This window comes from Drosophila erecta, unplaced genomic scaffold (genome assembly GCF_003286155.1).
Source record: "Drosophila erecta strain 14021-0224.00,06,07 unplaced genomic scaffold, DereRS2 tig00000055-arrow-pilon, whole genome shotgun sequence".
Lineage (NCBI taxonomy): Eukaryota > Metazoa > Arthropoda > Insecta > Diptera > Drosophilidae > Drosophila > Drosophila erecta.
In genome coordinates, this window is record NW_020825200.1 from 675,275 (window position 1) to 701,154 (window position 25,880).

At 45.2% G+C, this 25,880-nt stretch overlaps 2 protein-coding genes across 2 annotated transcripts; one reads left to right on the top strand and one right to left on the bottom strand.

The window, feature by feature from the left end:
- The first annotated feature begins 287 nt into the window (after positions 1 to 287).
- LOC6541919 (paired box protein Pax-6) lies at positions 288 to 2,422 on the top strand. The gene is made up of 3 exons (XM_001968158.3): positions 288 to 933; positions 1,041 to 1,306; positions 1,362 to 2,422. The coding sequence occupies exons 1-3, from the start codon at positions 893 to 895 to the stop codon at positions 2,126 to 2,128; spliced, it is 1,074 nt and encodes a 357-aa protein (XP_001968194.2). The 5' UTR covers positions 288 to 892; the 3' UTR covers positions 2,129 to 2,422.
- Positions 2,423 to 6,709: 4,287 nt separating this feature from the next.
- LOC6542674 (homeobox protein goosecoid) lies at positions 6,710 to 17,818 on the bottom strand. Its single transcript, XM_001968159.3, has 3 exons — positions 16,659 to 17,818; positions 15,324 to 15,685; positions 6,710 to 7,616 (listed from the first exon to the last, which is right to left on the bottom strand). Exons 1-3 carry the CDS (start codon positions 17,287 to 17,289, stop codon positions 7,350 to 7,352), a joined length of 1,260 nt encoding a protein of 419 aa, XP_001968195.2. The 5' UTR covers positions 17,290 to 17,818; the 3' UTR covers positions 6,710 to 7,349.
- Positions 17,819 to 25,880: the final 8,062 nt, after the last annotated feature.

Consider the following 25,880-nt stretch of genomic DNA (forward strand, 5'->3'; position numbering starts at 1 on the left):
TTTGTAGATTTCCGATTTAGGGTCGTGTTTAAGGTATATTTGCTTTTACAAAATGCAAAAGTAGAAAGAGAGTAAATGCTGTGGTAAAGTTTTAATATTGCAACTTTGCACATCCTCCGAATCCGAATTTGCACCACGAATCGCACTCTTGTTACCATAAATTATGAGCTCACTACGTCTCCCACTTGGGCCAGCTTGGGTCAGGAGCAGCGCCACTGGCATAACACGCCCGGCTAGAACGACTGCCCAAGAGGCTAGACCGGGTCAGACCTTTCAGACATGGTATAGACCCTTACTTGTAGGGAGCCCGCGAGTGTGCGAGCTCCAGTGGACTCTGGGCGACTTCTACGGCTTCTCTCGACGGACAGCACGCACTGTCACTGTTCCCCGTGGAAATCCAAAATCCTCCTCAGTCGAATTCGCGTCGTCGAGGCAAGAACATTGCCCGTGCCACAAGGTTTGACATGCACAGCTGGACAATCTGACATCGCCTAGCCATCAACCGCTAAAGCTAAACTCGAGCAAGGGAAGTCGGGACTCGGAAGCGGAGGAGATGCAGATTCCCCTGGTGGCGGACTTATGCTGAGCTCTGCAGCTGCCTTCTTTCTCCAAATTCTTCATCCGTGTTTTCATCGTTGTTGTTGTACAGTTTTTCCGCCGTGGAATTTGTCGAAGCGGAAAAGCGAGAAGAAGCAGCGACGCGAAGCCCTCGAAGTGTCGACGAAAATCGTTAAAAAATAGAAAAACACGGCGACTATGTCACGACGCGCTTGAAGAGCCCCATCCTCGCCAAGGGAGATATTGAGATTGAGCGAGATCCGCACCTCAGTGGGCACTTCATCGCCACCCACTCCGATAATCTAGTTCCACCCACAGGAAGCTCAGGATTCGCATGGACAAAGGCACAATGAAGCGCAAGCAGCGGAGATACAGGTATATACCCAAAAGTATATCGCGGAATGCAACCAAAAACTGCACTACTCTTATAAGTATTCATAAAGGCCATATGTGCACTAACGCTAGCATCCCTATCGCCGCAGAACCACATTTAACACACTGCAACTGCAGGAGCTGGAAAGGGCGTTTCAGCGAACACACTATCCGGACGTGTTTTTCCGGGAGGAGCTGGCCGTAAGGATCGATTTGACGGAGGCGAGGGTGCAGGTATGGTTCCAGAACCGCCGGGCCAAGTGGCGCAAGCAGGAGAAGATCGGTGGGCTTGGCGGAGATTATAAGGAGGGAACCCTGGATCTCGATGTGGCCTACGACGATAGCGCCGTGCTGGGTCAGCTGGATAGTGCACTGGGTAAGAGAGAATATCATTGTTCCTATCACCCAACTATACTCAGAATTGATTTCAGGTGGAGGTGGAACTCTGTTGCCGGACACCCCACCGCAATCCTCGAACTCCCTTGACAACGAACTAAAGGCCTCCTACGGCACAGGGGCCATGTCGCCATCCAGGCTATCGCCGAATATTTTTCTCAACCTCAACATTGACCACCTGGGACTGGAAAGGGGTGGCAGTGGCCTCTCCATGGAGTGGTCCACGTATCCTCCGCAAACGCAAGCGCAGACACAACCGCAGATGGACTCCGATAATCAGCTCCAGCAGCACCCGCCTCAACAGCTTCCATCCGATCCGATTCACGCCGAGAGTTCGAGTCATCACCACCAGCAGCAGCAGCAGCAGCAGCAGCAGCACCATAATCCCCAGCTTCATCCGGGTCTTGAGTTCGCCGCCTCGTTGAGTTTGGACTTGACCGATGGCTCCTCCGCCTACGACGAGATGAAGTTTCTCAGCGTGGACGTGGACCAGTTCACGATCGACAGCTTCAAGGCGGACTGCATTCTCAGCATGGAGCAGTCCCACATGCAGGCCTACGGGGGTCACTCCCAGCTGGTCGGATCCTCCAATGAACTGTGCCTGGAGGGGATTGGCATGACCTCCTTTGGCATGGAAGAGGGCGAGCCCAAGACGCCGCCCTCTCTTTTGGTGCTGGACAAGTCGCTGCCCTCTTTGAGCATAGGTGTCGAAGGAATCGCTGATCTTGTGGAGCAACTGCATCACCACCAGCACGAGGGCGGCCCAGTGGGCGGTAGTGTCATCACTAGCGATGTCTTGTGAATCCAACTTAGGCGAATTCTCTGCTTAGTGTAACGTACTCTTATATAAAGCAAATCCAAACTTCACCTCCTAACCTCCTGCAAAAACTGCGTGGATCGGGGAAACTGAAGTGCGAAACCTGCTCTAGTTCTATTTTTGTTTTCTAGTCAATGTTAATGCTAAGTTCAAGACCCAACAAGGTCGCCACACTTGACTACAAATATTTGGAAGCCTTATTTACGAAAATGTTAGAACTGAATATTAGTTTTTCAGAAGTTGTATTACTTTAGTCCTGGAAATGTGTCTTGATTAATAGAAAAGTGGTTTTCGTGAAGAGAATCTGTAAATTAATGATTAAAAATTTATAACATTTGAAAACACATTTTCTGATTTGAACAGAGTAATAGAATTATCAAAAAAGTATCTTTTTTGTAGTGTACATTTGTGAAATTCGAAACATTCAAATCGAAACGAGTACGGGTACCTTTTCTGGCCAGGCTCAGCTCTAGCTTTTATGGATTCCGCATGTGTGTGCCCAACAAAGGAACCCCCCTACGCTCCTGCCACGCCCCTACCCTCTGCACACGCCTTATTTGTGGCTCGGATTAGTGGCAAGCTAGTTGTGCGATTTGAATGGATTTCGGCTTTCAGTTCTGTTTGTTCGGCAATAACATTTGCTTTGCTTTTCAACAATTACCAAAGACCACTCCCTGCTCTTCCCTGGCCTCTGACCAGCCCACTGGCTGGCTGTAATTTCCAGGACTTCTGCGGCTCCTGATCCTGAGCATTCCCAACGAACGACTCCTGCTCTCCATTAGGAGGAAAGTGCACAGCTGACGAGGTCCTCACGATGGAGGAAAAGAGCACAAGTAACGATTAGGTAATGTTTCCAAAATTCGAATATGCATTATACATTTCAGATGATTTCTGACCATTTCTTGGCTAGTTCCGAAGTTTACCTAGCAAAGAAAGCAGAGGCTTCAGTATAGCTGAAACTAGCTGTGCCATTCTAATTACAACGAAGGAACCTGTTCACATGAGGGTATCTTGCTCGACTAAGACTCTTCCGGTTTGGCCAGGGAAGCTGGCTGGACTTAAGCCAGAGCCTTCAGGGGCATGGAGCGGCAAAGGCCCGACAGAGGTAAAGATTCGGTGCTGGGGGCACCCGGCTCAGCTGGCTTAACACCTTGGCAAGCTCCTTGTGGATTTTGCGAGGCCAAGGGCCACCCAGAGACATCCACTGCCCACCCCATCCTCCGCCCCTTCTTGGATGCCATTTTGCAGCTGACTATGACAGGGACAATAAGCTAATTGAGGCGGATGTGGATGAGGTGGATGTGGATGTGGCAGCGGGCGGACAGGCCGCAGACTCAAAAACCCAACGGCACGCTCGGATGGCCAAAAAAGTTCATTATCCCCGGTCGAGGGTTGACATGGCGGATGGCCCTTGGATGTGGATGCGGATGAGGATGAGGACGAAGATGAGGATGGGGATGAGCATGCGACCGGTTGCTATTGGATAATCTTCTGTTATGAGGCCGCGCAACATTGCGCACTGAAATTCGGTTGGCTTTTTTCAAGAGTAATTGAAGAAGTGGGGGGTCAGTAAAAGGACTGATACCTGTAACAATTTTTGAATGTTTTCACAACTCTCTACATTTCGGTTCCCGGCTGCCTGGCCTTTCGAACTGTCTGGTCTGCCATCTTATTGCTTCCACTGGCGCATTTAAAATTAATCGAAAATCTTTTCTCCGGTATTATTTCGAGCACTCGCATCTCGGGGCTGTGTGCACAAGGACCACAAACTTTAATCGATAGTCAAATAAGCGTCGGTCGTCGGAGGAGCAAAGGGGCGGGAGTGGGCAGGAGGGGGGAGGTATTCAAGGGATAGCAGCCATGTGTGCTGTACATATAAGGACATCCTGCGAGAGAGCTGAGCTGAGAGCTGCTCCTTGCTCGGCTTTTGTGCTGTAATTTCTCTAACGTTTGTTTATATTTTATATCGAATGCGCCCCGGGCCGCATAAACGCAATAATCGCACATTTTATGGATTAAACTCACCTGCTTCACCTGCTAATCTACGGCAGGATTCTTGCCAGCAGCTATGACATGGGTCAACCACTGGGACTGGCCTGGTTGAGGGGTTGAAAAATCATATCGAAATGCTTCCCATGTCCTGGATAACCAAAATAACTTAATCAGAGTGTATAACATTTCCCCTTTGATTTACTCGCAAATAAATTCGGGGATCGAGGAAGGATAATAAATATGTCAGGTAGCGAAAATTCGAAGGCTTTTCGATAGCCTAGTTTTAGTGATTGGTATAAAACATAAAAGATTAAGTTATGAAGAAGTTGCGGACTCGGCGACAAGAGGATTTAGAACGAGTAATTTTTGGATGCAAATAACTTAGAGGAATATTACTGGACAATCCCAGTCCTGCCACCTGCGTCACTGCAACCTGGAACGGGCTTAATCCTTCCCTGAAGCGGTGCTCCCATGTCCCATGGTAATTCCTCGCCCAGACCAATCCGTTCCCAATTAGTCGCTGGAATTGGACCCGACAATCATGAATCGCAATCTCTCAGTCGGCTCCAAATGAGTTATTCATTATGCATATGCACCCGATTTCCAGCCCCCTGCTTTTCCGTTGGCTCCCAGGGCAACATTAAATAATGAAATATTAAAATCGAATGTGACTGAAATGACTTTGTCCGCTCACCCGCCCTTTTCCATTTTCCATTTGGATTGCAGAGAGGTGTTCATGTGAATAAATTGCAATTAACAATATTTTTATTTTAACAAACGAAATGACGGCCTCCTCCCTTGCCTCCTATAAATGGGAAAAAACTCGGGGAGGGCAAATTTAATTAAAGGCAAATTTAATGGGTAAATATTTCATGTGCTGCATGTATGTATGTATATGCACATGCACAAAGCGCGGGCCAGAAAAGTTGTCGAAAAAAATTATGTAAAAAATGCTATATGGATATGGATATTAATATATCCTCCTACAGCGCGTCTCACAAAAATACACGTAGAAACATGAATATAGATACGTACACCACGCAAATTTGCCCATATACATTTAGTAATTACATCATAATAGGAATAAATATATAAACAATTAAAACATTAAACGCGTGCTTGTATGAACAAGTACACATTTATTTGAAACCACGCAAAACTTGGAGTTGGAGTTTGCTGCACATGGGAGTTGTAAGTAACATTAGTGAGTTGGAGGCCAGGGTGTAGAAAATGGGTCTGCGTGTATATTAAATTTCGTGTTGATACAGAACGGGAACGGAAAAAATTATGCGAAGCGTGCACTAGAAAAACAAAGGAAACTCGAGAACGGTTCGGAAAAGAATCAGAAAAATTAATAGAGTGCAAATATTTGTAGGTTTTTACACGAACTATTAACGGGCGGCAAACAAAACCCGACGCCAAACCAGAAGCCAGGAGCCAGAAACCAGGAACCAGGATCCCGGATTCGAGTTCGGGATTGGGGATTCGGAATTCGGGATTCGGGATTGCGGGTAACTCGAGATCCTATCACATAGGCCTATGCAAATAAAAGGCAGGAATGACTGGGCGCAAAATGGCGACCAAGGCGCAGAGGTCCAAATAAGAGAGAACGAGCCAAGTCAGGTCAAGATAGAATAAATTTGAATTTAAATTTGGCCATCGATTCGAGTCGTCGGAGTCTCTCACCTGAATGGACCTGAACGTGCAGCTCCGGCTTCGCCAAAGGAAAATAACAAGCTGGAACTTTGGCAAAGAGAAAAACAAAAAGAGAAAAAAGGGGGGAGGAATAACAAGCTGAAAAGGACACAATACGGCCCAAACGAGACAACTTGTCAGTCAACTTTGGGGTGGCTGAAAAGTTGGGGAGGTGCAGTAAGTCAAACCGAGAATAATTCCGAGGCAGTTCTCCAAATTGCAAAAATGTGACAGAAAAATGCTATGATTATAACTTCGAGTTGGCCATGATATGGCCTATTATAATGTTCGAATCTTCGGCAAAGCAATGATATATAATTGATTTTTGTTGCAACTGCGTTTCATAGTACTGCATCTGTATCTGTTCTCTCGATCCAGCACACCTCGACGTGATTCATGCTGGATATTCGCTCTGTGCAGGGGATGATTTGAGTGGCTTTGCCATCTTGTTCTGGCACGACCCCCGATTCGCAATACAAGAATGAAAATGGCCAACAAATGCCGGCAGAGGACATGCAGATACATCTGCCGAGGAGCGGAGAAGATGCGGATGCACACGGATTTCCCTGCCCCGTGCTCCGCCACTCCACTCCAGAGCCTTTGTGTGGTCCGTGCCTGTGTGCGAATTGATTGGAGGCGAAGCCATCAAAGTGCCCATCGAAGCTGCTAACAGGCTGACCGCTGCCGGCTCGTTTGCTTATTTGCCACCCAGCTCCCATTTTCCTGCCCCCTTGGATCAGCATCTCCATCTCCATATCCATATCCACATCCATATCCATCTCCCATTACTGGAGTGGCAGGTGTGAAAGCTTCTCGGCGGGTCTTCCCACTTATCATCGAAAGTTTCCCAACCAGAGTTAAACGAATTTCTGCCATTTTGTTTGACTTTTGGCGAGTTTGCGTTTTATTTTCGGTTCTCAATAAGTTAGTTTAGGTTTAACATTAGAATTAATCGTTGGAGGAATGACACTTAACTTTCGTCTAGTATGGTATGCTTGCTTATTTATCAATACGCTTTATGGAGATTTGTATATAGATGCAATAAACTTTGGACTTGGACACGGGACACGAAACAAATACCACAAAATGCATTCACGCTCTAGTTTGATACAATACATTCGCGCACATCCACACTCACATAGATTTAGGTGACTGTACAATTTTACTAAATATAATTAAGATATTTTCTAGGGTTGTCGGGGCTCTCCCTTCTATCAACTTACAACCTAGTAACAAAAAGTGTTCGAAAAGGGGTTTCTCTCTATTTACAAAACAAAACATTTGAGCCAACGACCATTATCGCAAAGCTCTTTGAACTATTTAATCCAGTTTAAGTAGTCAGTCGTATACAGATTCAATAAATAAATAGGTGTGCAGCTCACTAAACTAGTTTAGGTATGAGATTCCCTTTAATTTACACAACATACTTAATACACTTAAATCACCTCCTAACCCGACATCGTTCTTCGACCGTTCGATCGTTCCATATATACACCACATCCGCATGCCACGCCCCTTCCTAGGCCACTTCCAGGTCGGAGGACTCGTCGGCATCGCTGTACCCATTCGGATCGCTCTTGATGTGCACTAGTTGCGCGGAATAGTGATCGGATCCGGGGCACTTTACGGGCATGGACCCATTGCCGGTGGTGCTGGTGGTGCCGCTGTTGCTGCTGGTGGTGCCGTTGGTGGTGCTGCCGCATTGCTCCTCCTGCAACTTTCGCAGCCGCTCCTGCTCCTCGCGCTTCTGCTTGCGCCACTTGGCCCGCCGGTTCTTGAACCACACCTGCAACAAAGGAGAAACGGTCCGTTAATTTTTTTTAATTGAGTGAGTCAATTGGTACTTCGCTCGATTATTACACGTCAAACTTCTAGGTGCGCCCTGCTAATTTTCATAATAACGAATCCTGTTTCCCGGCGCTAAGACTCAAGGTTTAGTGGGTGGGGGTGGATGGTGGATGGGGTGCTACCTAGGTTACTTTGAGCGCGGGGCTTCAAAAACACTTTCATCCGTTTTGCTGGGGAGTTCGCTGCTCAGCCTGCGATTTCCGCTCATAAATAATTTAAGCATTTTTTGCTTTGTCCGCCTCTCCTTTTTTGCACTTCTAAGTCTTCTGTTTCTCAATTTGGCGGTTATCTTTTGGCCAGTTACCACGAACAGCCCTCCTCCCACTCACTTTCCTCCTTTTTCTGGGTCTAATGAGATGACTTATTGTAATTGTAATTAATTGGAATCCGGAGAGGGGTGGGTTTTGAAGAAGAAAGGGAAACACTTGATGATTCGAGGTGGGGAAATGGGAAAACCTTCGGTGCAGAAGTTACTGCCTAATAGCAAACATATTTATCACTTTTATAAAAGTTTTATTAAACTATTAACCAAGATTGTTGGATATATCTGGAAGAATCGATACTTAGAAAACAGAAAAGAAAGTCAGGTATGGTAATATAGCCATTTTTATTTTTTTGCGTGCTGGCTCCACTCTGCATTTTTATTTTTAATTAGGCTTTGGCCACGCCCTTTCCTCCCGTGAACTCGTTGGGTGCCTTATCCCGCTTTTAACCCCTTATTTAACCCCTTGGCTGCCTGGCAGCAGTCTCGACCCCCGCTACTTAGTTAATTAAAACAAAAGGCGGCTGCGAAGTGACTTAGGGGTTAAACATCATCAGCAGGATATCTCTGCCTGGGAACGGGAAGCTATCATTCCGACGAGAAGGAGGAGGAGCGGGAATCCCTTATGTAATCACCCTCGTGGACAGTGAACCCATCTGCCTTGTCATTAGCCCCCAAAGCTACCCCAAAAACCCATTCTCCTTCTCGGAGGGCGGAGTCTTTCCTCTCTTTCTCTGCGTTCTCCCAGCGATTCTCTATTTGCCCAATCCGAGTGCAATGGTGAATTTGCAACCCCTATATGTTTATTTGTCCGTCTGTTTTTTGATTATTTGCTGAATAAATACTGGGGAAAGTCTGGGCGAGAACTCGCAGCGAACTGGCTGGCAGGAAAAAGTTTAATTAGAACAATTAGGCAGCGGTGGAGAAGTTGATTTTGCACAATGTTATCATTTGGGGAAAAAGTTGAGTTTTCTCTGGGGTTCCGGAAATGTTTATGCAGCAAATCGACTGAATTTGTTGAAATAACAGAGGAGGCGAGAGCGGAAGCGGAAGTGGCAGTGGAAAATGAGGAAATGACAGGAAAATGCGCTAAACTTATAAGGCGAGGGGATTTCCGCCTCCAGCAAATTCATATCTGAATCTGAGCTCATTTAAGTTTGCATTAAATTTGAGAACATTTTTGCAGCTGTTTGCTCGGGATTTTACTTTTCGTTTCGCCTTGGAAACCTTTGAACTTTCGCAGTTGGCAACGCGATTGAAGCGCTCGCCAAATGTCAGTTGAAATTTTCATTTATTTTTCGTTTTCGGGCTAATTAGATTTTAGCAACTCCCACGCTAGCCTAATATTTTGCATATTTATTTTCATAATTTTCATAATTTTATGAGCTTAAGTTATTAAAACAACAGAACAACACACAGAACAACGCGTTGCGTTTTTCAAAATCGCGCCAATGAATATGTGAATTACTCAGCTTAATTATGTCAACACACACAAACTAACACGATAATTACCTATGCAACAGTTTTAATCCACAAATTCTAAAACAAAAAAATCTGCATCTAGCCGCGGGCGCAAAAAATCTGTTGCGATTTTTACCGCCTGATTGCGTTTTTTCGTCGTTTCCGCTCATTAAATTTTCATATTTTAATTAAATGTTGGCCAGCGAACCGCATTGAACCCTAATCCGTCGGAACTACCAAATCCGCAGTTTGGCAGCCGTGTGTGTGCGCCGGAAAAAACGCGCTCGCTCTGCTAATCCCGTAATTTGTACGGCCAACAGAGTTCCGTTCCGTTCCGGCCCAATCCGAATCCACTCCTCCACCCCCCCACCACACGCGTTTAAAATCTGACTAACGCACAACAATTTGGCCATAACCGCGGGCGCGTTTTTTGCCGCGTCTCGCTGGCTGGCACGCTCGCAAAAATCGCAGTGAAAATTTGGAGAAATTAAATAAACAAAGGCGCAAAAAGTGGCTATCCAGGGGGGGGATGCCCGATTTCCCATGTTGTTCTTTGGCCCAAGAACATGCCGACAAAATGGCGAAAATAGCTGCGGGAATGATTGTACATATGTACGTACGCAGAGTATGAAGATAGGACATCGCAGTTTTCAATGTCCAAAGTCCGCCGAACTAAGTGAGAGTCCCATTCTTTCAGTGTATGAGCAGGGCGATGCATTTTTTTGGGGGAAAGTGCAGAAAGTGCACAACTTGACATGCATTGGGTCGCGCCTTGGAGTCGATAGATCTCGGCAACCACTGGCCACTGCAAATATTGCCACAGATTTTTCATCCAAAAGCGCATAAATCGCTGATACCGCAGGAAAGTCGTGGCGAGGGCCAAAAAGGCCGACGAGCGGCACGGCACACATTCGAAACGTGCATGAAATCCATTGAACAAACATGCCCACGGCAGTTGATTTTTAATTAACTACAAAAGCGCTTTACGCTCCAGACCCCTCTGCCCCACCCGCCCCTCGGTTTTCCCCCTGGCCAATTCTGAAATTCAAGGGGCGGGGCAGTGGGCGAGCAGACTGACCACCACGATGTGTGTGTTATTTTTGGGTTTTTGGCCAGTCTGCTGACTGCGTGGCTGGATTACCATGGAATGTATCCGAAAGTGCAGTCCATAGTTGCACTGCTATGATAACTTTGCGCTTCGATAATCGCTGCACCTGCTCGTTCGAACTTTCCCCCTAATTTTGCCGTGTTTTTCCGGGCCCGGAAAATGTGTCCCGGCAAAAGCCAAAAAACATTGAAAGCGCCAGGCTGCCAAAAAATAAGAACAGCAGTCACATTTTTGCCTGGCTCCAGGAAAGGCTAATAAAAATAGGCAGTCAGGGGTTAAGATGGGGAGTGCGGCCGGAAAAGGGGGAGGTTGGGCGGTGGAAAGCTCAAAATGGCGGCTGCCTTTCGCCAGTCACTCTAATTAGTGAAAATTGGCAGCACAAGTCGGTTGGAAACTTCGTCACCAAAATGGGTGGTGCCAACTGCACCCCAATTACCATAGAACCTTTTTTGGTGAATTGTTGACGCTGTTTTCGACGTGTTGTTGGATTAAATTCGCGCACCCATGAAAATTGCTCGTTACGCACGTTCCCACTCGCTATTTGGTTCAGTGTATTGTGGGGTTAAGGAACTGCATGCATGAATATCAAATAAAAAAGTCCATAAGTTCAAACTTTAAAAGTCCAATTAGGTTTAAGGTAGATCGCGTTAGTGCCAAATTACAGTACAGAAAGTAGTGTTGGAAAAGACGCCCAGTGTAGCGGGCTGGGTAAGAGAAGAGGAAGAAAAGTGGAAAGAGTGCAATTTAAAAAGTGCGTTTTCGTGGTTTAAACATGAAGAAATAGCTTCAAATTATTTAAAACAACTTCGGGAGCTCTTGTTTATGTTGTGCACTTATGCACAACACGCGCCGAAAAAGAAATATCAGTAGATCGAATCGAAAAACTTTCCTCGTCGGCAATTGGAGAGTCCGAAAGGAGAGTATGAAAGTTGTACTTAATTAAAAAGTGTTTCTGTCGATTAAAACACGGCAATTTAAAGTAAATTTGTGATAAAAGTGTTTACTAAGTGTTACTAAGGTGGTGCGTCAACAAATCTGAGGGCAAATGCATTAAATCCTATAAAAAAATAATTAAAAGGGAGAGAAGCACCCCGCTTGCGTGCATGTATGTATGTATGTATGTGCGACGTGCCAATTTGCATGGCACGTCGTACATACAAACATACATAACTGCATGTGGACGACCATTTTTTTGTACACTTCTTGTGTTTTTTTTTTGTCATTTTTTTTAAAGTGATTGGTGTGAGTGATTTTTTAAGTGATTTCATAAAAGGTTAGAATGCCTCTATCAAATTACCTCTGGAAAGCGTTTAACCGTAATATTGCTGAGAGAAAATGCAAAGCAGAAAAACAAAATGAGAAGCACAAAAAGAAAATGGGTGAGTGGAACTGCTTTTCAACGTTTTTATGATGGGGATTACAAGAAAAGCGAGCACTTTTTAAATTATCCCGAATAAGACATTCAAGCGGTGTTATTCTATAGTCTGTCATTTGGCCGCATCAAAATTAATGTATTTTTACCCTCAAAATGGCATTTAAATGTAACCTGTTTTATGAAATTCCTTTTTTTATTGCTAATCGCCGGCACGGACGACCTTTTAAGAGCTTAGTGAGAAGTGCACCTGTCGCGCCACCTTTCACCACCCACTGCGTTTTTTGTGTAAATTTATGCAGCTTCGGGGGCAATTTCCTCCCCCAGCGATAATATTTGTCTACGGTTACACGCTTCGACAGCCAAAACTGTAAAGCAAACATGGGAAAAGCGTCTGCTCCCCTCGGAAAAAGCCCGCCCCTCCAATCTTTCCATTTTCCATGGCTCGGGGATATAAACGCACTTTGCTGCCCGAGAATTCTCGGGGGATAACTGAAAATTCGCATCCCAAGACTCAAGTGTTTGAATAATGGAAAATTATGAAAAATTATAACAACAGCATTTACGGCTGTGTGGGGTGTGAGATTTGTGGGCGGAAAGGTTGTTGAGTGGCTCACCCAGTGGGTGGTGGATGGTGGGTTGTGGGTGGTGGGTGGTTTGTGACCTCGGGTTAAATTAACGAAAATCTGCTGATTCCAGCTCATTGCCGTTTTTAATTCAATTTCGAGGCTAAACAAGCATTGGTAAAGGGGAGTGATGTGTTTATTGTGTCTAAGGAGAGACAACAATAATAATAATAGTTATCGTACAGAAGCCATATTTTAGTTAATTGCCAACGCAGGTGGCCCCGAAATAGAAAAAAAACGATCCCTTTTGTAGCTGAGGCCTCTCAATTGTGCAACTTCAAAGCGGCAACGCTTGAGATTCCGGATGATCCTCGAAAGAAAGGCAGTAGGGTGACAAGCCCTTTTCAATTCCTGGCCAAAACAAAACGACAGTGAGAGAAAACAGCAGACACAACAGAGATCAGTTCACAATGGAGTGATGGGAGTGATGAGTGGGCACATTCTTCTCCGTTCTCCACTCTCTATAAGTCTGGGAAGGGGTAACATCAATATTTGTGGAGTTGAGCGATCGAAAGGAGAGAGGAGCACAAATTATGCCAGGCTGATGATTACTAATTTCTTGGCGACGACCGAAGACAAATATTTGAAATGCCCTCCAGGCATTCCTCCACTACATCCCCAGCCATATCCCTCCATATCTGGCTGATCGGAGAACGAAATCACCTCGATCACTTGAGCTGCGGGATTAGGCGTATTTGACTTGCACGCACCAAAGAAGCCAAGGCGAAAAAAGAGAGGCAGGCGGACAGAGAACGGGTTTGTTTGCTCTACAGGTAGAGCTACTGTTTTACGGTCCAATCCCATACAATCCCATGCAAACCAATCCGATCCAATCCGGTCCGAGAAGAAGCCACCCGACCCTCGCCTCGAGTGGCTAAATAAAAATAATAATTGTAAATTATGAAGTCAAAATAAGCAGATCATTTAAATGCCGAACGAGCTGTGGATGGGAACTGACTGCTTAGGAGAAGGAAATCTATGAGAACCACCATTTCAGCTGGAACTTTTGGTTTGCATATAGCATGACTATATTCCAGCCTGACTAATAATCTAACTTAGTTGCCATCTATGGCTTTTGGTGTGTGATTGAGCCCCCTTTGCAAACCCAATTGATCACCGATCGAACGTACTCTTTTCCGCTAGAGAATCGCATGTGTAGGCTTCGAATTTGTTCAGTTTTTTGTCAGTTGTTTTCTCTTTTGTTATTGCTGCTGTTTGTCTTAGGCAAGATTTTCAATAATTATTGCCACTTATGGAGCGGCTGGGGTCTTAGAGACTGTCCCGAAATCGGGGGGCTCGGAGGCCTCGAGTGGCAGCTCTTGGCATGCAAATATGCTAAACAGTAGCAGTCACAAAAGCCGGGGTTCCGAGTTGGAAGCCAGAGCTGAAGTTGATTATGCTGCTTAAGTCAATGACGAGCGATGACTGAGCACAAGATTTACTTGGGGATTGGGATTGCTCCGTCTCTTTCCTCATCCACTTTGCTTGTCAGAGACAAGTTTGAAGTCTCTTTTTGTGTGTTGTATGTTAATTAGTCGCCCCCGTGAGCCAGCAGATTCGAGTCCGTCGAATTCCAATTAGTTGAGGAGTTGGGAAATCTTTCCCCACCTCGGCTTTTCATTTGCTTTTCTATTGTAGAACGCTCGCCTCGCAACTTACAACCTGCATTCTAATCCGCTTAGGATTCCAATGCTCGCCGCGGGTCAAATTTGTCGCCTAATCAAAAAGCGGGCGTCAATTCGCCTGCGGGTTGAGTAACGCCACGCTGCTCATTATCCTAAATGGTTAGTAATGTTAATGTGTAAGTTGTCTTAAGCTCAAGGCTAAACATAAGCCAAAACCCTTCGAGTGTCAACAAATGTCGCACTTGTCCTCCTTCCTGCGCAGCGAAAGGTGAGGGTGTGATGGGGTTGGATGGGTTAGATTAAACATTTGACCGGTTGACAAACATATTGCCAGGGAAACGCAAACTAAGGGGTTCCGGAACTCGGAGCCCGTAACCCGGAAAGCGTGGGTAATCCTCATCAAAGACGCGAAATAGCCACCCATCAATGCACCAAAAATGTGAACAAATTAAATTGTCAACTTTTGTCGTCACTTTCTTCCTTGGTGACCTCTCAATTTGTTTGTTTGTTGTTGGGTTTCCTCGACACTAATGGACTTTGAATCACAATTGCCGATGTCAAAGGGATGGTTCATCCCCCGGGGTGGGATTTACAAGGGCGAAGGAGGCGGAATCCCTGCATATTTACATTACCAATGATACGATTCAGGGGCAACCACCAAGCAAATAACCATCACCATCCGTTTAAACATGCGGTTGTATCCCGAGTCCCATTACCCAAATTAAGTGAATCATTGGGATTGGCATTGTTTTGCTTTCGCCGGCGAAGAAGCCCCTCAAAATGTACGCCGCTGACAACTAAATAAACAAGGAGAAGTTCTCAGAGGGAGAATCCGTGGAGAGAATAGAGATTGCGATGCAGATGCCAGAGATTCAGATTCGGAATCTGATTCTGCTTAAGTGGAGAAGAGCGGGGGTGTAGCACTCAATTGGTTTCACGCTGCGAATTAAAACGAGCGTGAAATTAGAGCCAAATAGAAGAAAATACTGTTTGACTGGAAGTGGGAGAGGATGCTAGGGAGAACACAGTGATCAAAAGGTAAAACCATGCATTGAATGTTTTTGGGGTGATAAAGCAGGTTCAGAGAAATCACATTTAAAGGTCTGTAAAGTTGTAAGCTTATACACACTTTTAGGCACATTTGTAGAAAGCACAGAGAAACAAATTAAAAATTAAGAGCTCTAAACTCACCTCAACTCTTTCCTCTTTGAGATCCACCTTGAGGGCAAGTTGTTCCCTGAGCACCACATCTGGGTAGTGGGTTTTGTCGAAGGTGGCCTCCAGTTGCTCCAACTGCTCCTCCGTGAAGATGGTGCGATGGCGACGCTTCCTCTTCGGCGGAGGTCCATGACCCAGATGGCTGAGGTGGTGCTGTCCGTGATGGTGGGCGCCCAGATGTGGGTGGTGCGGGTGCCCATGTGGGTGGTGCGGATGGTGCCCGTGACCCGACAATCCAGCGGCTGCTCCACTCACATGCGCCTGCATCTGAGCAGCGGCCACATGCGCCACCGCAGCGGCGTGCATGTAGTTTGGATAGAAGTTGGGGTACGCCACTGCAGGAAAAACAAAAGGAAAATTCATTATTCCCTGGTTGTAATAACAGCCATATCATCATCATATAACTGCAGGAAAGAGGAACACGGAAAAGGGTGTAAGTGGGATGTTCCTGGGTAAATCCTTAAAAATGCGCATAACGAAACGCGCAAAATAAAACTGCCGCCATGTTGGCTTACAGCAGACGCAAAACGAGTAGCAGTTCAAAAATGTAAGACTATTTCCAGTTTTCAGGAAATTCAATACTTGAAAAACATGTGCACATCTTTACGAAGAGTGTTACAATCATATTTAAGTAACATATCACAAGAACGGATCTATTCCTTTGACCCCAGCTGTAGGCGTATGTGAGGCTTCCGTTTCCGGTTGCAGCAAGCTGGGGAAAAAAGTTGCGCCCAGGTTTTTAATATTCATGTCCTGCGGGGGAGCCTTTGAATGAATTTAAGCGGTATTCTGCATAAATCTGCGCTGAGATCTGCGCTCGAATCAACACAAGACCCGAGCCCATCTTAAAGCCACCCCAGCATCCCGAATTACCCTGGTTTTCCCAACAAAGCTAAGACTTAGAGCCCAATGCAAATCCTCTCACCGCAAAATCGAAGGAAAATGGAAAGGAAATGCGGAATCATCTTTCACGGATCATTGCCTAATTATGAATAATGCCATTCAGGACTCCCTGGGAATGGGAGTGGTTCGGTTCAGTGGGTGAGGATGAGGATGTCAGGAGTGGAGTGGTTTGGTTGAGTGGGTGAATGGATGATTCCTGACTGAATGAGTAAGTTGCCTTAAGGTGCTTTCGGAGTGTAGAAACATGAAATAAAGGTACATGTTTTAAAATCTATATCAACTTAAAAGTGTTTTAAAAACGCATCCTTTGAATTGGGGCTTACTTAAGTTGCCTTTATGAAAAGGGCATATCAATTTCAGCTGGGGGGGATAAAGCTAGGAATAGGGGGATATGTTTAGGCTTACCCAGAAAATCCGAGGGAGAGGCGGCAAAACCGCTCGCCGCTGCAGCCGCCAAGTGACCCAGATGCAGGCCAGGATGCTGCAGCATGGCAGGAACCCTCTGCGGTCGGATGGGACTGGCGGCTGCGCTAGAACTAGAGTTTGAGTTCGGCGAGGCGGGGGACTCGGCGCCACTTCTCTTCAGACCCAAACTGATGCCATTCGAGGTCAGTCCATTTTGGTTGCTATTGCTGCTGATGTGGTTGCCTTGACTTGGAGCGGACCCTCCACCCTGTTGACGGGAGCCCAAAATGCTGTCAATGGTGAAGAGAGATGCGGCTGCGGCTCCGCCTCTTCTTTCCTCTTCCAGAATGGTGACACCCGACTGGCTGCCATCATCGGAGGACGGAGTTTGACTTTGTGACTGCTGGTGCTGGGCGTGCTGCTGCTGGAGGACCGACTGCAATCGCTGGCCCAAGTAGCCGCATTGCTGGGAGTTCAGGAGCATGGCGGTGGTCAGGTGATAGGCGGCCGTGTTGCCCGGAGATCGCGAGATCTGCCTTGGAGGCTGCTGCTGCTCGCCGAGATCGCTGGGCGACCTTTTGAGGGTGTAACCCGCCGGCGGGGAATTTGTCTCGACCATTTGTGCCAGCATAGATCCAGCCGGAGGGGGCGTAGGCGGCGGGGAGGGGCTGGGCGTGCTCACGACGGTGATCTTGAACTTGGCCTTCGAGGGCGGTATGTCGGGCGTGGTGCTGGGAGTGGTGGTGGTGGTGCCTCCACCGCCTCCTCCAGGGGTCCACAGTGAGGAGAGAATTTTGAAGAAGTCTATAAAACTTTCGAGTAGGAAAATGTCTCTTTCCCACTGCTATTTTGAGAAGCGGCACTTTTGAAGCACAGAGCGCTTTTAAATTTATTTGTAATTCACTAGCCGGCAATGGTGAGTGTATTAAGTCTGCGTTTTTCTTTCACTGGATTGATAAAACCCTTGTGCAATTTGATCGATCCCAAGTCCACTAAACCGCACTAGAAATACGCACTGCAATCGCGTCGTGATTATAATTTATTTTTCCACAGGTCTGCAGCCACCGGGAACCCTTCTTGTCCGCTCGAGCTGCGAAAGTGTTGTGAGAGCGTTCCGCCCGACAAGTTGTCGATTGAGTAGTCGTTAGGCCAGTTCCTCGACAGATATAGCTACATGCTCTCAGATGCCAGATACAAACTCACATCTGCTCTCTCGTTAAGCGGACATTTTTCGACTTTGGCCAATGAAATCGGGGTGAAGCCACGCCCTCAACGCTACCATATTGCTTGGCAATGCTCTCTGGCTTTGGACGTTTCTCTCTCTATCCTCCCTCCCTTTCTTGCTTTCACTCAATATCTCCTTCTCTCGCTCTTGCTGGTGGTGGTTGATGGTGTCGGGCCCCCATCTTGCAGTGTTCCAGGTTGAAGGCTGGCAGAAGGCAGGAGGCAGGAGGGCCAGGATAAAGATGGCGCTACGGAGATAATGTCCCACTCACCAAACGCCTACTTTTCCCCCAATTCGCACCCCAACATGCTTCCATATATTTTTTGTATTTTTCAGCTCTCTACTTACTTTCTTTGGCCACTGACAGTTATTTATACAGATAAAGTCATCACTGACAGACCCTGCGGCCCCCACAGAAAGAGATAGCTGTCGAGGGAGCGAAAGAGATGGGAAGCGGGTGCGCAGGAGATGACAACAGAAGCTCTCTCGCTTTCACTCAGAGTGTGTAGCAGGGGGTAGCATAAAAATGTTGATGGAAATGATGGGTGGCAAAAAGCCTGACGCTCTCTTCTCGCGTTCAGGGGATTCTGATACTCCACTGCCTCTGCCGGCGCCGTGTCTTAAGAAGATAATGACTAAATTAATGCTTTTATGTTTCTGGCAACACATAAACATCATTATGCGCTCAATCCGCCCACGGAGAAGCGCTGCTTCTTGCTCTTTCTGCCTTTTCCAGCTTTATCTTTATCATCTCCATTCTTGCAGATGTTAAGGTTTTCAAAAGGGTTGAGGGGAACGCTTTATATAGAACGCAGCACGCCGCTATACATAAAGATGAAGCTTACACTGGAGGGAGACTTGGTAGCGCTCATTCAATAATCTACGGCACTTTGGTGACCCTAGTCGCTATTGTTTCACCTCATGTGTGTGCATATGAAAATATTTTAATCTAAAGTTTCCACATCAAACATGCCCAAGTGCAAAATCCCCAATGGCCGCCAGGGTTCCCCTGATATCCTCCGCCTCTCGAGTGCAGGAAAACAAAAGCTAAGCTACGACTAATGATAAATGCAACTCTGCAAACCACACCCACAATCACGAATGGAAATCCAGCCAGGAAAAGCAAATGAACCGAAAAGTCCTTACAATGTCACCTATGTGGGGGTGAAAAATTGGGAGCACTTGGCGAAATAATTCCCAAGTAAGGTAATCAATTTACATACTAACTATTTTCAATTCTGCCTGGATACGGAGATCCATGTAAGATTAGGAGTTTCTGAGGAACTGCAAAATACCGATCATAACAACAACGGGAAACCAAGTAGGGAACGAGGAGATTTAATTGCACCCAATTCGCTCTGTGTACTGAGAAGAACTCAGAGGGGTCCAGGGAGGGAAGCTTACATAAATGCAGATGTTTCAGTGTGTGTTTGGGGTATATGTGTTCAACTGATTACGGGGGAGCGGAAGAAGAGGAGCGGTCCTGTCACATGCCGTAAAAGGATGAAAGGATGACGGCTGATGACGTCGCATGTGGCCAAATGCTTTTAGAAATTATTGAATAATTAAGCAGGCCAAGGACCGCAGGACCAGGATATTTCTGGTTCTCTTCCCTCCCCCAAGTCTCTGTGGATTCTGCAGCTCGGTTTTCTCTGGGCTTCGCTATTTGCCTTTACACTGAACTTCTTACATGGCCAAGAACTCCCGACGGGAAAACCGATGATGACGATGGAGTAAATACAAAGGAAAAATTGAGTTGCGAGAGGAAAAGAGGAGGAAGGTCTGGGAGTGCGCTTTTCGCTAAGCTCAAAAGATGTGTCGCACTTTTTTCTATTATTTTTCTCACTACTTGTTCTACTTGTTTTTTCTCATGAAACTTTTTGTTTCCTTTTCTACCTACTCTGACCTCTGACCTGATTTCTTTCCCCACTTGCTGTGCACTTTTTGTTTTAGTTCGCAGATTGAATTTTAAATAAAAAATTAAATTAACTTGTCTAAGTATTGTATTTGGCTGAGTACCACTACCCCTTCGATTGGCTGTGCGAAAAAGTTCAATTGGCAAAGGACTAAGCAAACATTGTGGAATAAAAGGTTTTTCTACTTTTCCATTTGAGCGCCGGAGAAAAAGCGGGAAAACACAATGTAGAAAAAACCATCATCATCTTCAACTTTTTCTTGGCTCCCTCCCGATGCTGATGATTTTTATTTCGATTTTCTGTTGCCATTTCTCTTTCAACGCCCACGGCCACATTTTCCAGTTGTGCAAAATTAGAAAAGTTTTCCCTGCTCTCTCTTTCTCTCCCTTTCTCCGTGATTGTTTCCCAGAAGCGGTAAAACCGGGAGAGATGGAAAATAGGGGGGAGGGGGCGTGTGCTTTGCGTATTTGTCTTGTTAAAAATTTAAGCGAATTTCCTCGAGAAGCCAAATCGAAATCAGCAGCAGAATCCGCACCAGAATCGGAATCAGATTCTTCGGATTCAGCAGCCAAATCCCGTGCTGAGGATTTGCAATTGAGTCTGAGTCGCCTGCTGCCGACATTGATATGGTAATGAAGCTTCGACGTCGGAATCGGGCTCTAATCCCCGCCAGCAGCAGCAACCCCTGGTTATGTCTCTATATGGTCACACCGGTTTTGCTCAGCAGTCAATTAAATGTTTAATCCAAATATCGTTTTATGCGTCGCGCAGTTGATCCGGTCGAAGGTTTTTCATCGGATCCCAGAGGTACACAAGGAGAAATAGTTTATAGGTAATGAAACATATTATTATTCCAATATTCCAAGTGTACGGATGCCGCCCAGATCCCATTCGATTCCGTGGCTGCTGACTTATGATTGACTTCACAACGAAAAATTGATAATTAATTGTATTTATCAATTCCTTCCCTAACACTTCTCAGTTCTCACCCATTTTTATATTCAGCCTCTCAGTGTAGGAAATCGAAGCAATCTACGGCCATGGCAGTCGCATCAAGGGATCAGTCAGCTCATGGATCAGGGATAAGTTTAATCTTGCGATATGCGTAAGCGTGCAAATTGCATCGATTACGCATGGCGGGGAGGAGAAAGAGACGGGAAGATCGGATCGGATCAGAAAGAGAGCGCTAGATGGGACAAAAGGTGCAATAAAACCGAGAACCCGTGCGGATGAATGAGATACGATGGAAGGAGCGACCTGGGGCGTGAGGGAAACCCAAAATGGTCGACAAATGAATCGCCGAATTAAGCGAGAAAGAGATGGCAAATACGCAGGAAAGAGACAGAGAGCGGCCATCAGGAGCAGCTGCTTTTTTCCACATCCACAAAGATCCTTGTTTTGGTCTCGTATTTGCGTAAACAAGGCCACACTTTGGTCAGGGCTGTTTGATATTGGGCTACGGAGGGATTGCCGGGTTGTTTGATTTGCTTTGGGAAGATATTTTGGATAATGCTTCAATTCAGGGCTCCATAGAATAGGGCAATATAATAAAACCAAGTGAGAAATCAATTGACAGATATCCTCCGAGCAAGCTCTGGTTAGAAGCCTTAAGCCTCCGGCAATTTATTTGTGCAGAAAATCTGATGGTTTTATTATTTGGTATTTAAATATTGTCCGAAGCAAAGAATGATTAAGTAAATAGTATTTAAATATTTGTAAACCCATTTCTCTGTTCTTTAAGGTTGAATTACTTACTATAATATATCGTAATAGACGATATGTACATATGTATGTAAACGAATTTTACGACTTACGACTTTTATTTGAGTTTAATATCTTTAAATACAATTTTTTTATCGATACGCCTTTCGAAAAGTCATCTCATAAACAACTCTCCCTTTCTTACTGTTTTTGGGCTGTCATAATTGTTCATTTTGATTTGATGCGTAATTAAAAATTTAAATTATGTGTCCGGAGGATATTTTAGGGGCGAGTGGGTGGAAAAAAATAAAAGGCCAGTCAAATATTTGTCAAGTGGAAATGGCTGGGAAAACATCCTGAACGAAGGAGGTGAAAAAGGGATCCCGGTTAAAGGCAATCCCATTTGCAAGAACTTTTCTCTCTAACGAAAATTACTTCAACTCAATTAATTAGCCAAGTTTTCTTTGCAGACCGACTTTCCACCGTTCTCCTGCTTCTTTGGGCTTTTTTGTTGGCTTAACTCTTTCTAGGCAAATCTCGCAAATCAAAATATGGCCTCAGATTCGACTGCGGCCCAACTCATGTTCCGGCTCGATGTATGCGTCACCTCAGACAAAGCCAAACAAATTGGCAAACAAACAAATCGCGAAAGAGAAATAGAATCACACAAATGTTAGGATTGCAAAGGTGGGAAAAGGGATATCCCTTATATAGGCCGCAGAATTGGATAGCACGGAAAGAAAAAGCTTAAAGACAACCAAATACTTATGGTTTATAAAATCATATAAAATATTTCCATCTTCGGATACTGTGCAGCCATAATTTAAAAGATATCAATTTGTTGCCTTGGGTTGTATTATTATATTTTTGTAGGTATTTTTTATTAGTTAAAATTTTAATATTTTTATTAATATATTGGCATTAAACTAAGTGGGGCTTGTTATGCCGATTTTTTGTCACTGTAGAGCAGCTCCTCTGGAGGCTCTTTTTGCAGCGTGTGTGGCGTGTTTGTTTTCCTCTGAGTTGCTCCGGCCTGTCGTCTTTTCTCGTCGCATTCCCTATTTCCTTGTTATCCCCGTGTTCTTTGGGTATTTGCCATGTTGTCTCGGGCATAAAAAACTAAGCACAACAAAACCGCCATCCAGGTCCTGGCCCTAGTCCTGTTTTTGAGGTCCTGTTTATGGGTTCCTAACGATTTCGTTGATCGTTTTCCTGGACGCTTTTCAATTGACCGTTGCAAATCGCAACAAAGATCAGCCGGGATAAGCCCCGTTGTATGGCAAACAGAAAGAGAGAGATAGGAGGTTTCCCTACTCCATTTTCCTGCTCATTTTTTGTTTCGCTTTTTGTCCTTTTTCCATCACACGCCCCTCAGAAGAAAGAAATGCTTTCTCCGCCATACTATTCTCATTTTTTCCCTTTGTTTTTGAGCGGCGATTGGTGATGCGCATTTGATTGCTTCGATCCTCGGATTTCACTACATCCCCCGAACCTGTTATCCCACTGTCCGTGTTTAAGTCCTTGGAAAATCGTTTTTTGCGCCTTTTCCATTTCCTTTTCGACTAATTGCGAGAGAAATCTGCTAAGTCCTTCGGACCAGGACTAGATTGAGATTCAGATTGAGGTTGAGATTTATATTGATTTCAGCAGCAGCAGCAGCAGGACCAGTTGCTGCATCTGAATAAAAAGGGTGTGAAGTGGAGGACCACTTGAAAAATCTCGTTATCCTGTCAGCAGCAGAGCCCTAGCTCCTTTGGCTGGGAAAACTGCCAGTCATTTATGAGTTTGCTTCGGGCTTGGGAATGTGGGGGAGAAGCAATGGGTGCCAAGTGCTTCGGCAGCTGTCCTTTTGCCTGCAGTCCGCATATCGCTTACAATCCAAAAGCAGATGAAAGAAGGCAGCCAACGATTCAGATTCCGATTCTGATTCTGTCACAGGGTGTCCACTGGAAAAAAATTGTCCAAAAAGGATTTACTTGCTTTTAAAACCAAACACTTGATATGTAAACTACAAAAATATAAGGCTCGGGTCCATCAATGAAATGTATCTTAAAATATTAATTAAGATGACTAGTTTTTACTCTCGATTTCAATTGATTTTAAAAGAGCAGCACCTCAGTCATCCTCCTTTTTCTTGATTTTCCGCCTGCGACTAGACTCGCGAAACAAAAAAGCAGAGAGCAAGGAACAGGATCCGGAGCAGGCAGCTCTATTGTTGGGCTTAGCACTAGTCCAGGTCGCATTCATTTTCAGGCTGCGAGAAAGCACAACGCCCGAACCACTCAAAACGCCTCGACGGGACTCAATTGTTTGTGAGATCAATTTGCAACTTAATTGAAATCCATTTAAAGTAATGAGAGTTACTAACTTGTCCTGCCCCGACCCAAAATCCTTTCGCTACCCTCAGCACTTCATTGTTTTCCCATCAGCACTGCTTTTGCTACCCTTTTCGGTGGCCGCAGGCTTTATTTTGATCCCGTGCTCAAGAATTATAATCCCACGCTGCACAGTAGTGGCCGAGATACAGATACCTGTGGCGGCATCCTCCCATCTTCCGATTGTTCCGATAGTCCTGATTGTCTTGTTGTCCTGCGGCCACATATCTATTTGCAAGCCGTGCAAATGCAAATTGTCCCTAATGTAGCTCAAGTAAGTAGCAATCGCCCAGCTCCCCGCGGCGAGGATTCTCCTTGGGATTTTCGAGTGGCCAAAAGGGAACTGGTTCCGAATGGATGAATTAAAAAAAATTATTTATGAGGCACTCTTAAAAGTGAATCAAAAGTTATGGTTCCATAAATAACCTATCGTTTTAGAATTTAGGATAACTTAATTATCATGTGCAACAGAGTCATTATTCATTTTATTTCCTTGCTGTATTGCAGATGTTATACACAGAATCAAGGTTCCATGTATAAGAACATAAGCCGCCATTCTGACCAACGTCGTCTATAGGTTTTAATTCACCAAAATGTGTAATTAATTCCATGTAAATTCAAAAACTGTCGACATTTACCGAACTAGTTTACAAGCTCCAGCACTCGTAGGATCCACTCGAATTAAAATCGTTGGGTTTGGCTTTGATGCGCGCAAAAAATATGCAAAATACATGCGGGCGAAAAAATCGCTGGCCAAGTCCATTAAAAGGGAATAAGTGCGTGCAAATCCTGGCCGCAGGATGTTTTTCATATTATCAGAACGCATATTACTTCATCGGAAATGAAGAGCTTTCGCTTCCCCTGCTAGTTGCCAAAGTAAACATGTGTGAAGTGCTCGGGAAAAGTGAGGGATGATGGGCGGGATGATGGCCATGATATCCATATCTGTAGCCGTATCCATAACCATAACCACGCGCCTTTTTCGCTACACTAAAACCGCAATACAAACACACCCACACCCACTTAAGAGCCGGAAAAAGAACGAGCGGCACAGGATATGTTGGATGAAATGTACTGTGCACCACATTCAAGTTGATCCCCTTGTAAATCTCTAAATTGTTTTATGAACATATTGGCCGGGAAGGTGTAAACCTAATTTTCCTTTATGAACCGGACGAGGCAGGTAAAGTGGAAGTGCATCCATACCCGGACTTTTTGTTCCGGCTCAGCAGGATGCACTCCATATCAATGTGTCCTTTGTTTGGCCGCCTCATTTAAATCGTACCGCTGGCCAATTTGCATTCGCACTACAGCCAAATTGATCCGCCCTAATCCCAGTTTTCGCATCTTCTCTTCTTTGAGCGACCGAGCGATCGACCGAGATTTATAAGCGCGGGATTTGAATTTGCAAGAAAAACAAAACTCCTCTGCCTTTTCCTCTGGCTTTAGCCTTACTCGGCTTGGCTCTATTTCTGGCTGGGATTGGCTTGGATCTGGATTTGGACCCGATCCGGCTTGGCTTCTGCTCCGGCTTTAACTTTGCGCTTGCCCTTTGCCGGGAAGGTTTGAACCGGAGTTTCGAAGTCAGTCGGTTGACCGAAAAAGGGCCTTCAAGGGGTTGCTCTCGTCGGCAGGGAAAGGAAAAATATGTATTTAAGAAATTAAGATAAATTAAGATATTTCATCAAAAATTCATCAATTTATATTGATTTTTTAATAAAATATTTTAATATGTTGTAGTGGTTTTTTAGATAAATTATTTAAAACCTTTTTTAATTAATATTTTAAAATATTCCGCGTCAGAAATAATTAGTATATCTAAAGCGACGTGGTGGCGCCATCTGTTGTTCCCTGAAGCCCCTGTATTTGGTGTCTGGTAACAGCGCCATCTGGATTAAGGCTTGGTTGCATTCTGTACGCAGCACTAGAATTAACAGCTGTTAAAGTCCGATAGACGATACATATGGGCCATCTGCTCCTGTGAAACGGTCCCTCGATTTTAGTG

Coding starts and splice junctions, on each gene's coding strand:
- LOC6541919 (XM_001968158.3), top strand. CDS start 893: ATGGACAAAGGCACAATGAAGCGCAAGCAGCGGAGATACAG. Junction 934..1,040: donor CGCAAGCAGCGGAGATACAG/GTATATACCCAA, acceptor CTATCGCCGCAG/AACCACATTTAACACACTGC. Junction 1,307..1,361: donor TCAGCTGGATAGTGCACTGG/GTAAGAGAGAAT, acceptor AATTGATTTCAG/GTGGAGGTGGAACTCTGTTG.
- LOC6542674 (XM_001968159.3), bottom strand. CDS start 17,289: ATGCTGGCACAAATGGTCGAGACAAATTCCCCGCCGGCGGGTTACACC. Junction 15,686..16,658: donor CTCTCCCTCGGATTTTCTGG/GTAAGCCTAAAC, acceptor TTTTTCCTGCAG/TGGCGTACCCCAACTTCTAT. Junction 7,617..15,323: donor TCAAAGAGGAAAGAGTTGAG/GTGAGTTTAGAG, acceptor CCTTTGTTGCAG/GTGTGGTTCAAGAACCGGCG.